The sequence below is a fragment of the Gobio gobio genome (genome assembly GCF_949357685.1).
Source record: "Gobio gobio genome assembly, chromosome: 17".
Classification (NCBI taxonomy): Eukaryota; Metazoa; Chordata; class Actinopteri; order Cypriniformes; family Gobionidae; genus Gobio; species Gobio gobio.
This window is the reverse complement of record NC_137110.1, coordinates 31477293-31492548: the sequence shown is the minus strand read 5'-3', so window position 1 is coordinate 31492548 and position 15256 is coordinate 31477293. Positions and strand designations below refer to the sequence as shown.

General features: G+C 42.2%; 1 protein-coding gene across 2 annotated transcripts in view; it reads right to left on the bottom strand.

The window, feature by feature from the left end:
• Window positions 1-15256, bottom strand: part of LOC307140905 (putative ATP-dependent RNA helicase DDX5) — a 91329-nt gene that overhangs the window by 55293 nt on the left and 20780 nt on the right. The window contains exons 2-6 of one of the 2 annotated variants that reach the window (XM_079840695.1): window positions 5780-5948; window positions 5593-5689; window positions 4205-4338; window positions 4025-4090; window positions 3799-3940 (exon numbers count right to left, since the gene is read on the bottom strand). In XM_079840695.1, the coding sequence (XP_079696821.1) occupies window positions 3799-3940; window positions 4025-4090; window positions 4205-4338; window positions 5593-5689; window positions 5780-5948 (608 nt within the window). Of the gene's footprint in view, window positions 1-3798; window positions 3941-4024; window positions 4091-4204; window positions 4339-5592; window positions 5690-5779; window positions 5949-15256 lie in introns of those variants that run through there. The other variant, XM_079840696.1, reaches the window with a different exon arrangement.

Genomic DNA, 15256 nt, shown 5'->3' with positions numbered 1-15256 from the left:
GATCACCTCAGTTTTCTTGAGCTGTAGTATTGTTTGCCTCAGTTCTCCATAGTGACCATTGAGCACTGTTAACTACTTTATCCAACAAAAACAGATGTGCGGTGGCACCCCTAAATCATCATGTACTGGAAAAATATTTTGCATGTGTTGTTTCTACATATTTTGGAACACTTTTAGCACCCAGCCATATCAAAATTCAAGAATTGTGTTTTTTGATGCACCCTAATGTACGGTATACTGTCCATGTCCAGAAAGGCAATAAAAACATCATCCAAAGTAGTCCATGTGACAGTGGGTTAGTTAGAATTTTTTGAAGCATCGAAAATACATTTTGGTCCAAAAATAACAAAAACTACGACTTTATTCAGCATTGTCTTCTCTTCCTTGTCTGTTATCAATCCGCGGTCACGACTCTGCAGGGACGCTGCTGACGTGTTATCTAGTGCGCTTGAGCTCCCTCAGACTGTAAACGAAGCTCGGGCGCACCAGATAACACGTCAGCAGCGTGTGATGTTTTTATTACCTTTCTGGACATGGACAGTATATCGTACATACATTTTCAATGGAGGGACAGAAAGCTCTCGGACTAAATCTAAAATATCTTAGGCCCCGTCCACACGAAGCCAGAACTTTCCCTATCCAATCTTTTTCAATCTCTTACACGAGAGCATGAAAACGGCTCAAAACGATGTAGTATACATGGCCATATATGTGGCACTGTAATTCTGCCACAGAAATACACTAAAAACGGAGAAGAAGAGTTGTGGCTAGAAGGGGTACGGCAACAGTCGGAGGTGAGGTAAAATCTCACAATAAAATAACAATAAATACATTTGCTACTTACCAGATGTGTTTTATTAACGCATACACCTACCCCAACCCTAAACAAACCCTTACAATAATGCAAATACAGTAATTAAACAACGCAGTATTGATGTGCGCATGCCCAGTGCCCGTAGTTGTATCCCTTCAAGTCTTCCCCGCGCAGGACGTGGTGTGATGACATCACCGTTTCACAAAATATACGGATTGGCTGTATACACGAAACTGCAAGGGTGTCGTTTTCAGATTTATCCACTTTAGGACCCGGTTTAAAAAAATAACAGTTTCAGTCTCCCAAAACGCCAGATCCGTGTGGACGAAACGCCAAAACGATAAAAAATGTCAACGTATACATCTCCGTGTGGACCGGCCCTTAAACTGTGTTCCAAAGATGAACGGAGATCTTTTGGGTGTGGAATGACATGTGGGTGAGTCATTAATGACATAATTTCCATTTTTGGGTGAACTAACCCTTTAAGCAACGTTAGTCATAGTATTTATTCAAATCAAGTCAATAGGCAGCGCAGGACCATTAAGTTCAAACCTAATAGCCCATTATAAACCGATTTCCTCAAAAAAAAGTTAGTCCACATAAGTCCCACTCTTTCATGAACACCAGATTCAAGGACATAATTAGAGGTCGACGATAGTGGATTTTTCCGTTACCGATAACTAGGTTGGATCGCACTTGCCGATAACCGATTAATCGACTGATAGTTTTTTAAATGGATACTGGATAAAAAAAACATAAGTAAAACAGTGCTGAACTTTATAACAAGAGATACAAAAAACAGCACTGATCCATGAAAATGTGCTAAATTAAAAACATATAAATATGAATATTAAAATGAGAAGTTCTAACAGAACAAATTCTTCAGAAAATAATTTAAACATTAAAATATTACAGGTCAAATTTGTTTCTTTACCTATAACCTAGAAACAAGCATATACATTTCATAGGTCACACTATGCAAGTCCCTATGCAACAAGGATGTATTAGCTTACATTAACTATATGCATTATGCATACAGCATGTATTAATTTGACCAATACAATTGTACCTTGATCATTCATGTTAGTTCATAGTGCATTAACCAAGGTTAACAGATAAAAATAAAAAATAAAACTCAATTTAATGTTGAAATTAACATACTAACAATGAACAATACTTCCACAGCATTTAACCTTAGTTAATGTTACAAATGGATTCTTATTGTAGTGTTACCATTTCATACAAATACAAACAGTCTGCTTTTTTAGAAGGAGATTATCTAATAAAAAATGAATGCGCTTCTGCTTTGTTTATGTTTCTGTCGGCAGCATGATGATAGTTTGCGTTCTCACGTCACTAGTTTCATATGTGCAACATTTGGGTCGGACTTGCCTGTGCTTTTATCACATTGTTTTAACTGCTTGAGGTACTGCTAATGTTAGCGTTCTCTCAGCCTCGTTGTAAAAAACATACACACTGCTGTTATTTACAGCAGCATCTAATCAAGAAAGTAATTACTTTATAATTATTTGGAAACAAGTACTGTAGTGTTCTGTATTCATACCGTTTCGCTGTCGTGTTTTAAACGTGCACCTGATGTGTCAGCGCTCTACGTGCAGCGCCGCGCGCAGCCTCACGTGTGAATGTAAACAAGGCGTCAGTGAGTTTTTTATTTGGCCTCTAGAGGCCGCTCTCGTGCTATATAATGCCAGAAGACCCTTCTCAGAGCTCTTGTACTGTGTAATGACAGCGCATCCGTCTCAGCTGCTCCAGCAACGGACCGAACACGGAAAAACTATCGGTGTGGAATTTTGCCGATAACCGATTGTTCCACCAATCAGCTACCGTGCCGATTAATCTGCAAAACCGATGAATAGGTCGACCTCTAGACATAATATCTCAATATTTAAAAGTTTTGTTAATAATTGCTGAGTGTGTTTTTGTGCTGCTACCATGACTGGTTTAGATTTACAGGTTTAGAAGACATTCATATTATTCATATTCTATGTGGTGGTCAGTTCGCAGTCTTAATGAGGGCAGTGTTTCCCCAACCATTGTTTTGGGTCGTCCTAGGTCAACATTTCATTCAGTAACATTAGGTTTTAATTAAGTTTTGATTTATATGCTGCTTAATGTTGATGATCGCGTTATTTTACATATGCATCTGCTTACATAGGAGATCGTTTGTTTGTTAGATGTCTTTTGATCAGAGATTCTGTACTCATTCAAGAGAGGCGTAATAGTACCCCCTACCGTATAGCAGTGAAAACATGGAAAGCGGAAAATAATTTAAATCAGCTGGATGACATCAGTTTTCTCCAGAGCGGCTTTACAGCCGAATCAAATTCTGTTGCATTATTTTCCTGTTTAACACTGTGAAGCTGCTTTGAAACAATCTGCATTGTAAAAAGCGCCTATAAATAAAGGCGTATTGTCTTAGGTTTTATTCGTTGGAACTTTGACTAGCCAATTTTTATGTAGCTCAATACTGAGCCAAGCATAATTGAATTTGCACTTTCCTGGCACTAAGTTAAATAGCTTCATGCTTCTCAGGCGTTTATCATGCAGGACTGCCTGCACGTGATCACGATCCATGCACTCACACAGCTTTTTTTGTTGTTGTCATAATTCATCAACAGTAGAGCTAAGCAATTGCTTGGCACAAATGTGGAATATTCATTGATTGTAAACTACTCTAAAAACATGAGCCTGTAGAACGTGGAACAGTGCTGTTTTATTACTTTGAATCATGCAAAACTAAAAATTATTTAAAATTCAACCATTTTTAAGTTTCATAAATCACATTATGCCATATCGGGATTCCTGTTTTTCCATCCCCAAATTTAAGAGCGTTTGAAATGATAATCAAGATTTTTCTTTTGTCATTTAACATTTAATATAAGAAATAGTACTAAGTAATACTTAGTACTATTTATTATTTTAAATTTGGTAAAACTAAAGATATGTTTGAGAAAACACAGTACCCCTTTCCAGATCTCGGATCTGAGGTCCTTTGGGTGCTCCACCATAGATGCAAGTGGACTTCAGACGGGAAGCTCTTCCATATTCTGCAGCAACCTGCTGCACTTGCTGTGCCAGTTCACGAGTGGGGGCAAGTACTAAGCACTGAGATTACCCGAAAGGACAGTCACACATTTGATAAAATTGGGAGAAAATAAAGCAATTTAAAAATTAGGTTAGGGGACTTACAATAGGCCCGTCACCATGTTCCAGGTAAGGCTGGTGGTTAATGTGTACAATGGCTGGCAGGAGGTACTGTGGGCACAAAGATTTGAGAATACTGGGCAGCTGCATCACAAATTAAATATTGTAATTCAAGATATTCTGAATGATACATTAATCATAATGTAACAATCATTTAACACTTACAGCCAGGGTTTTCCCAGAACCTGTCTGAGCAATGCCAACCATGTCTTTTCCACTGAGGGCCAAAGGCCATCCCTGGGCCTGGATAGGTGTGGGCTCAGACCAGGATTGTTTAGAGATCACATCCATCACATAATCTGGAATGCAACAATATATTGTGTTGGATATACACCGTATACAATTTACATACTACAGATTTTTGATTAGGGCTGGGCGGTATATCAACTTTTGGGGTAAGTCAAATGTAATATAATTACTGTTCAGATGAGTGAATGTTTTTCTGGCCTCTTACCAGTTAACATTTAATCTGTGATTTTATGCTGTTTCATGTTTAGAGCACTAGAGTATATGAAATAGGTCCATAAAAAAACTTAAACACGTTGTTAAACTCATCACGGCGCTCTGCGCAGAAACCGCTCTCTTGCACGCAAAACAATTAGATTCCGCATGTTGTTTGAATTCTCCGCAGTAATGCGATCTCAGCTGTGCCCCCAGTGAAAAGCGACCTCTCTCAAACAGTGTGGCGCTGCACCGCGCTCCAAACATTGTTTAAGCGACATACACCGGTAATTGCGGTATAATAAAAATTAATATCATTAAAAAAAAAGAATGCTGCTAGAATGTGTGTATGTTGCCACTCGGGATCGATCACTTGCGTGTCTCCTGCCTGCCAGTTTCTCCGTAGCTTGCTAAACGCACTGAGTGATTTGAACACATATTAATAATAGTTAAAAAAATATATATCTGGTCATCCTTCATAATGCAGTCGAAATTTACATCACATATCATCGGTAAACTCTTGCGTTACCAAGGCAACGACTGACTTGACGTATAACGTATGAACATTAATCGCAGCATCACAGTAGAAAATGAAAACCTATCCATACCGGCCGGCTCGGATCAGCACGGAATGGAACGGTTAATAAACAAAGAGAACAGTTTGGCCCGATGGAAAAGCGGCTTCACCAGGCTTGTATGTTCTGTATCATTCTGCATCATCTTAGGAAACTCTGGCTCATACGTTTTTGAACTGAAAATGAGCGCCGTTTTATTAAGTTCAAATACAGCGCAAAACTCTGTTTGGAGTGAGTAATTTGTTAAACGTGCTCGTGCCTGATTTCTGTTACACATAGCCTACGCACTTCATTGCTGTTTATACTGGTTAAATGTCACAGGACACTAATAAAATTAACGGGTTATGATGATGTGTAATTGTATAGTAGTGGTGTCCCATTTCTTAGGGGAATATTTTCAGGGGTAGGGGGAGGCGGGGAAGGCGAAGGGGTATACAATAGAATTGGGATTGGGCCTTAGCCCACTTAGTAAAAAAATATTGAGATATGATTTTTGGTCCATAACAGCCCAGCCCTACATTTAAAATGTTCACATACTGGGGAAATTTGCCTCATGAAACTTAATGATGGGTTTAGGACAATCTCTGCCTTTCACTGTCACCTCTTTGTTTCTGCGGTAGTGTTCCACTTCTTGCTGTATTTCAAAAACAAACAAAAGTGATTTACTAAAGGAAAAAACCCTACACATTTAAGACTGTAACATGTAAATATGCCCACAAATTACCATTGATCTATGTGTGACATCAGACTGCTCTTTGTAGAAGTTTTTCTCAAACTTGGGGAGCTCATCAAGGTTCCAGTGTCTTTTCCGCAGTCTCTCACCAGGGTTCCCAAACTTCCCTGAAGGAGGAACACTGTGGCCACCGCTAAATCGAGGGACACTGCTGCCATACCTATGAAAGAACATTTCACAACGCAGCTTCAATCAACGCTCAGTTCAAAAGCTTCATTCAAGGGACAGTAAAAATATGAAGATATCTTTAATAAAACCAAAGGGATTAAGCAAGTATGGTTGAGCTTCCTTGTTTACCATTTTTGAGTTCTTTGTATAAAACTTCTCAATATATAAAGCACTCATGTCTCTTCAGAAGCCTTGGATTAAACTGCATGAATCATTTGGACTCTTCAATTTTCTTTATAAACATTTAAAAATTTTGGCTATGTGGACTTCCAATGGAAGTACATAAATCTTCCTGGTTTGATTAAAATGATATTTTCGCATTTCAAAAATGAACAAATGTTTATATGGGTTTTTATATGATGGGGGGGGGGGGGTCTCCCTTCCTTCCAACATTACTGAAAACCTATTGCACAACGCCAGTGAAGTTGCAACTCTCACTGGCCAATGCCAGTGAAGACGGCAAAGGGAGGCGGGGCCCTACCACTATATAATGTGCCGTCTTGGCGGCAGTAGCTCAGAATCTTCTGACTGAATAACAGTGCAGTGCAGACCTGAGCCGTGAGCGCGGCAGCTTACGCCATGTCTCGTTCCCGTCTCTCAGGGAACCAGGGTTACGACAGTAACCAGAGACGTTCTCTTTCGAGAACGGTCTCTCAACATGGCGTCAGAAGACGCTCGGGGACTGTATAGAACAACGCCGTGCAAACAGCAAAGAGAAGCTCGGCACAGCGGAGCTATGAACAGTGTAACATACACAGAACAAACCCCAACCGAACATATGAATTACTATATGTGGGTATGACATGTTACTAGCAATTGTATTGTATGAGTGTAACATAATGGGAGATGACTCATGTGAGCGATAATGCTTCTGTACACCTGGCAACTGGCCGCCGCGGGCGCCATTATGGCATACGTGAAGAGCCAGTAAACTTGTGCATATAACAAGGACATAGGCGAATTACCGGCTTGTACCTTGTCGATAAATACCACAATAGCGCAAAACCTCGCAATACGCAAGACTCGCTTCCTGGTACGAAGGGGGGAAACCTCACAGTCTGAATGCGGCGCTGGCTCCGCCCCCGAATTCCATCTATATAACCTGGTCGAAACCACCCACCATGACTAGTGGCTAGAAGCCGAAGGCAGAATATGGCTCGAACCTACCACCAGGACTTGAGAGGCTACTAAGCACACGTCCAAATTGTAGAATCTGGCGAAGGTATTCTGTGAAGACCATCCAGCCGCCATACAAATGTCTTTGATGGGGACGCCTTTAGACCATGCCCATGAGGAGGCAATTGCTCTAGTCGAATGTGCTCTGACACCAATAGGGCACTCTATTTCTTTGCTGGAATAAGCCAATGCAATCGCCTCAACCACCCAATGCGACAGTCGTTGCTTAGAGACAGGCTGTCCCTTAGCGCTGCCCCCAAAACACAAAAATAGCTGATCCGATCGCCTGTGCGGTCGACATAAACTCGCAAGGCCCATAAACTTGCAAGGCCCGCACTGAGCATAGTACATGCTGAGAAGAGGTAACTGCTGACTCCGGGGCGAACGCCAGGAGTGTTATCACCTGTGCTCTGAACGATGTTGAAAGCAAATTAGGCACGTAGCCCAGTCTTGGTTTGAGAGTGACGCTACAATCACCCGGTCCAAATTGCATACAATTAGCATCCACAGAGAGCGCTTGTAAATCCCCCAAGCGCTTAACCGAAGCGAGGGCGAGCAGCAGCGCGGTTTTAAGCGAAAGCTCCCTTAAGCCTACAGACACAAGCAGCTCGAAGGGGGAAAGCGCTAGAGCCCCGAGAGTTAAGGCTAGATCCCACGAGGATACCGTGGAAGGCTGAAATAGCAGCGACATTGGGCTGGGCGATATATCGCATGACATTGTTAGGCGCATCTCGTCAGTAAAGCCGGTTCCTTGATTAGTAGTAAATCGCCATCACCTGCTTTCAGATAGAGCGGCATTTACTACACAGAGCCGTAGTTCACTGACAAGCTGAGCCATATCGCATTAATTATCACGGACGTATCGCCTGCGATAATTAATGCGATATGGCTCAGCTTGTAGAGTGGAAGGCATACTGCCGCCATCCATCCGCTGCAGTAGAAAATCGAGAACTTCGACACGGAACAGTTCACCGGGTCGCAACCATTCGATTCACACCACTTCACGAATACAGCCCATTTAGAAGCATACAGGCATCTCGTAGAGGGGGTTCGCGCCTTTGTAATCGTGTCCATAACACGGCAAGATAAAGAGCCTCGTATTACCGGTTCCCGCACACCGCCCACACATTGAGTTTCCACCATTCGGGGTTGGGGTGCTATATCGAGCCGCCCGCCTGCCTGTCTCAACGGGATCATCCATGGGGGTGCTGTTAGAATTTCCAGCAGATCGGGGAACCACGGTCTGTTCAGCCAATATGGGGCGACCAGCAGTACTGATGCTCTCTCCTCCTTGATTTTGTGCAGCACCTGTGGCAAAATCTTCAGTGGGGGAAAGCATACAGACTAGTGTTCGGCCACTGCATCATCAGTGCGTCCCTGCTCAGGAATAAGTCCACCTCTGCCATCCCGAACCGTTCCCAGATCAGTCTCACTGTCCCAGGGTGCAGTCTCCATTCCCCTTGAGGGATCCCGTCCCTCGATAACATATCCGCGCCGCTGTTCAGGTAGCCCGGAACATGCGGCGCTCGGATGGAGCAGATGGCGATCGGCCCACAGCAAGAGGTGAGCCGCCTGTTCGTACAGGGCTTTCGAGTGTACACCGCCCTGGCAGTTTATGTACGACACCACTGCGATGTTGTCTGTTTTTTTACGAATCAACACGTGGTGACCTTGGACTAACGGGAGAAAGCTTCGAAGGGCCAGGAGGACCACTCTCAATTCTAGGCGATTTATGTGCCAAGCTCTCTCTATCTCCGTCCAGAAGCCCGACGCCGGTACGCCGTCGCAATGGGCTCCCCAGCCCATCGTTGACGTGTCCGTTGTGACCACTTTTCGTCGCGTAACCGCTCCCAGCTCGACGCCACATAGGTACAGGTCTGGACTCTGCCACGGCCTCAGCGCGCTCAAGCATTTGCGTGTGACCACAACGCGGGCACGGCCCATTTTCCACGCTTTTCTCGGAACTTGCTTTTTTAGCCACAGTTGAAGGGGCCGCATTAAGAGCAGACCGTGGTGGCAGACCGTTAGCGTTACCGTTAGGCCCAGACTGAAAGTGTTCAGAGCAGACATTAAATCTCAAGTACGCTCTTGACCGAGACACGCTTTCATCTCGACCGAGTTCAGTTCCACCCCTAGATACAAGATCGACTGACTGGGGGATAACACGCTCTTCTTCATATTCACGCAGAGACCCAAACTCTCCAAATGACGTAGCAGAACGTGTTTGTGGCTGTTGAGCACATCCTCTGAATGGGCCAAAAGTAGCCAATCGTCTAAATAACTGAGTATACGCATCCGTTCGCTCTCAGTGGGGAAAGCGTCGTATCCACGCATTTTGAAAACGTGCGAGAGGCTAGGGCTAGCCCGAACGGCATTACCGTGAATTGATAGGCTGTGCCCTCGAACGCAAATCTCCGAAAATGTCTGTGTCGAGGGGCGATCTGAATGTGAAAATATGCGTCCTTCAGGTCCACTGAAATAAACCAGTCTCCGGGCCGAATCTGGATACTTGGAGCACCGCCATTGTGTGCGTAGGCTTTGTGTGCGTAGGTGGCGTAGGCTTTGTATGCGATGTGAGCAGTCAGACGGCAGGGGCTCGATGGCAGGGAAGCACCCGCCTTCAGCGAGGCTGAAGAAAGGCAGAGGTGTGCTCAGGGTTTTTCCTACATTGAAAATTTTTTGCCGGCCGCCAAAACAATTTTTTGTCCCGCCAAAGCTTTATTTGATGAGTTATTGTGATTTATGAATGTAGAATAGATGCTGCGCTTGTAACTGAGTGACAGAGAGAATGATCAAAGAGCTCCTCCCCCGCTCGCACTCTCTCTGGCTGTTTCCGAAATCGCCCCCCTATACCCTCATTCACTATTCCCTACATTAGTCCACTGATATAGTCCACTTCGAAAACGAGTGAGTGATTTCGGACACTAAGTGCGCCGGAAAGGCTGCCGTTTTTGCAGTTTGTGCTTGCTATTTGGCAGCTCCAGTAATAAAGAAAAGATTTATCCTGAACTCTGCTACGGAAACTAGCATGTAACCTTAATCAAACAATATAATAATCATCTTAAAAAGGATAATTTATACCTGTATGCATGATATTGGGCTGGACCAGTGCGGTTCGGAAGATGGATGGACGATTGATTCAGCTGTGGGCACTATTTGAGGGAACAGCCATTTAGTGGTGTCCGAAACCATAGTGGACGTTAAGTGCACTCAAACAATCCCACAATGCACCATAATAACGAGTTTGCAACCGATGTATGCTCGACGGCTAGGGAATACCCATAATGCACTGTGAGAGTCGCGCCGTGCATTGAATGAATTCCCGCGTTTCGCCAGGAGATGGCATCGACTCACACACTTTTTAAGACCAATGATATTGGGCCCACTCACTTGTATCGTCTCTAATTGAGCACGTCTGTTTACATACCCTGATAAACACTGATTAAACGCGTTAGTAGCTTTATTTTCACTTTTCTAATATTTTCTTCATATTCATAGAAAATAAATTCCTTTCCGATCTGATATATGATGGAAAAAAGGATCAGTGCGAGTTTGGTAAAAGGCGGATTCGAACCTCTGATCAATTTGCATCAAATCTTAACGCCAAGAGTCTTACCCCTACACTATTGCTGCTGATGAAGATTGTGTATTCCGTAGGTGTGTGTTCGTCAACCAGACGTTTAAACAAGCCGATATATTTAAATATATTTTTTGTAAATTGCATCTACTCAAGTAAAATGTTTCTGTTAAAGGACCCACCAACATTTTTTTTTGCTTCTGACGCCCATAATATAAATAGTAGCCTACTATAAAGTATGAAATATATAGGCCTACTACGGTATATACAAATATTATTGTTATTTTTTTAATTAAATGCTTATTAGTTACTTTATTATTCCCCTTTCCAAGTAAGTTCAGTGCCACACAAGTAAAGAGTTATAGGGTTAACTTTAAGCTTGTTGGCTCGTTTTTGGAGTAGTGGAGTAATGGAGAATGAGGGTACATAGGGCGAATCGGACAGCGGTAAGTTCATTCATTCAGGGCGCGACTCTCAGTGCGTTGAGAGTACACCATCTGGTTGAGTGAGAGAACGTTTCAAAAGCATAAGGAGTTGTTTCTCGTTTGCTCTCGAAATGCTCTCGCGGGACTTTGCTGTCATACGCCGATCGGGCATCGAACAAGCATATTCTCCAGCGCGTATCTAATGTACACTCGTTATTGCGGTGCATGGTGGGATTGAATGAGTGCACTCAAAAACGTCCACTATTGTTTCGGACACCACTAAAAATGGATGTTCACTCAAATAGTGCCCTATTTAAGGGTATAGGGGGCGATTTCGAACACAGCCCTGTCTTCAAAATAAGCATCCTTAGCTTTCTAATATTTCACATATTACGTTAATCAAAATCAAAAGGTCGGAAGACCGAATCCATGTTGCACGTGGCGCTATCTGACGATGTTTTCCTTTCATTACCGCTGGGTGTGAAATGCGCTCAAAAAACATTGACTGATTCTCTGACCAGCTGACATAAACCATACTTTCAATAAACGGGAAACAAATCGTGTCCAGTTATGAAGTGTTTTCTGTGTGTTGACAAATCTTTCGCGATGTTCTAACAGACGGGATTCAAGATTCAAGATTCAAGAGTTTTATTTGTCACATACACAGTTATATACACAATATACAACTGGCAGTGAAATGTAAACAGGTCCGCTCCATGGACAGTGCAAATAACAGTTACAAGAACACAAGGGAAATTAAAATAGAAATAGAATAAAATTAGAATAAAGTATTAACATAAGTAGAGTTATAAATAAATCAAGTAAGAAAAAAATAGGAAATAAGATAAAAAAAAAAAAATAAAATTAAAATATAAAATATAAAGTAAGTGGATATGATAAGTGAGATAAACTGTAGACTTAAAAATAAGTGGTTAACATAATATATATATATATTTATATATAGAGAAGTATAATGTGCAAGCAATAGGTATAATTGCAAATCGGAGTATAATGTGCAAACAGGAGTATGATGTGCAAACAGGTTTATTACAGGTTGTTACACAGTAACAATAGGAACGTAAAGTGCAGTGCAATGGCAGTATGTGAATGTTAATGTATAAACTGGATGTTTATGCGTGTGCGGGGTGAAGTGAAGTCACGTGACTGAGTTCAGGAGTCTGATGGCCTGGGGGAAGAAACTCCTCCTGAGTCTTTCAGTCTTTGCCATCAGGCTACGGAAGCGCTTACCAGATGGCAGCAGGGTGAAGTGAGAGTTTGCAGGGTGATTAATGTCTCTGATGATTTTGGTAGCTCTACCTCTGCAGCGTTTGGTGTAGATGTCCTGCAGAGACGGGAGAGCTGAGCCTGAGATGCGCTCGGATAAGCGCACCACTCTTTGCAGGGCTTTGCAATCGCGACTGGTGCTGTTCCCGTACCACGCTGTGATGCACTGAGTCAGGACACTTTCTATCGCCCCTCGATAGAAAGTTTTCAGGATGGCTGGTGAAACCCTGAATTTCCTCAGCTGGCGCAGGTGGTACAGTCTTTGCCTGGCTTTTTTCTTGATTCGCACACAAAGCGTCTGCTAATGTCCGATTCGCAACCTAATGACTCCTTTGAACCGAATCATTTTAACGACTGGTTAGAACAACTGATCTGTCAGTGTCCAACATTGAACTCACGAATCAATTTAAATTTACTCATTTACTCAGCCTATAAATCACTCAGTTTAGACTGGAGTGAGGTGAACCCAGAACAAAGTTGTTGTTAGCTAGCTGATAATTTTATGAAATTGTATATGGCAGAAAATTAGGCTATTTGTTCATTTTTTAAATACTACTTTTAAATATTGATATGATTATTTACCAAAACAATTATCAGTAAATAGTGTAAAAATGAGGAACAAAAACAAACATCAAGGTATCCCACATGAAAAAATACTATAGTATATTATAGTAAAATGACTATAGTGTTTTTGAACCATACTATAGTAAAGATACTACAGTAAATTGTAGTATATTGTAGTATATTATAGTATTTACTACACTTTGTTTATTTACTGTAGTATATTTACTATAGTACGGTTCAAAAACACTATAGTATTTACTAGAGTAATTTTACTTTAATATACTATAGTATTTTTTCATGTGGGATCAAAATAAGATAAGCAAAAGTTACAAACTTTCTTTGAATTTATTTAAAATGTATTGTCAGTATTGCGCTTGCAGATCACGTGGGTAGGGGACTTTTTTACTGTGTGTGCGTGTGTGTGTATGGATAACCATGTCTGTCATCCACCACCGAAGACCATTTTTGACCCAGGAAAAACCCTGGTGCTGGATTCCTCGACGGGCGGAATGTGCGTGTATCCCCGGGCTTCCGCGCCATCTAACTTAGTAAAAATTTCCCACCTTGGGAGGTGAGTCGATATTCCTATTTCCCGCGTGGTAGCCCACGTGTGGTCGCCCCCACGATTGGGGCAATGCCCCCACGCGTGGGACGATGCCACGAGCACTCCCCGAGAGTGGTGTTCCTCCGAGCTCTAAGCACTCGCACTGGAAAATTCTCACAGTGCGGGCAGTTCGACCAAAAGGGAAATCCGTCTTCTAGCGTCTTCTCCACAGCTGTCTTCAGTATTGTAGTAGTCCATGAAAGAGGAAGATTCTGAGCTAATGCCACCAAGGCGGCGCATTATATAGTGGAAGGGCCCCGTCCCACTTTGCCGTCTTGACTGGCATTGGCTAGTGAGAGTTTCAACTTCACTGCCGTTGTGCAATAGGATTTCAGTAATGTTGGAAGAAAGCATCAAGCATCAACTTCCCAAGCATCAGCTTCTGACGCCATGTCGGGTAGGGCTGTGCAATTAATCGAATTTCGATTTCGATTTTGCCTCCCAACGATCACCAAAATAGTACAATCGAGAAAAAACGATTATTTTGCCATGTTCAGTTTTGCAAGAACACTCTTATTTTGTCTTGCGTTCTGAATGAAACGCGCACGTCCGCCCCTCCCGAAGCCACAAATCTCTCTCAGGTCGTGAGTCTCGAGACTCGTGTGCATATCATCCGCTGGAATTTAAAAACTCGGCGCGAGTAAAGATGGCAGAAGGAAAGCAGTTACAGCAGCGTTTGGTGAGCAAAAAAGGCAAAACTAACTCCGTTGTCTGGGAACAGTTTGGCTTCGAGGAATCAGACGACGAGCAGAAACATGCTACGTGCAAGATTTGCTACATGGTAGTGGCTGCAACGCAAGGGAACACCACGAATTTGTTTAACCACTTGAAAATTAAACAGAGTTACCTATGACAATCTAATAAAGAAACAAAAACTGACGAGAGCAGGGGTGCCGTGTAAACGTCCTTTTTTCCCCTCATATTTTTCAAATAATTCTCTCTTTGTAAACTTTGTTTAATGAATGCGAGTGCTGCCATATTTTCGAATATGACCAGTCGTTTTCGCCGTCATCACCCGGGTTTAGTGCCTGAAGACGCGAATGAGAAGCCGAGCGCGCTGTGAGAAAATGTGTCTCTGTGCACTCATCCGAGAGCGCGCACACGTCTCTCAGCGCGCAAATATTGAGTTCTCTTTCAAGTCTTGCTCTTGAACGGACAAACTCACACAAAACGTATGTCAACATGTCCATCTTGATGAGTATCCTAGCAGACATAGTCTGTATATGCCTTAAGTGAACTTTATACAGTCGATAAAGACGACGCATATCCGATCATTAGGTCTTAAAGAGGCAGTAGCCTTTACTGCTGTCTGTTTAATGTCAAATAACAAAAGACAAGGACATCACTCACCGCTCTTGATTGAATAGCTTTTGTAAGTTTAATAGGATTAATCTTTAATTTATGCACTCAAATATGCAATGTTATTTTACATTTGATACATTTCTGTACCTGAAAACTAATGTTAGACGTACCTGAAAAGCATATCTAGCCGAACCATATTGTTGATCTTATTTATTTGTGGTTATCATTTTTACGTGAATACTTTTATATTTTGATTTGAATATATGTTATATTATTTATTTTAATAGTTCAAAAAGTACAACAAATGTTACAATTTCAATTGAATTGTTGAAAGGTGTATTTTTAATAAATACAACACATTCCCAAAG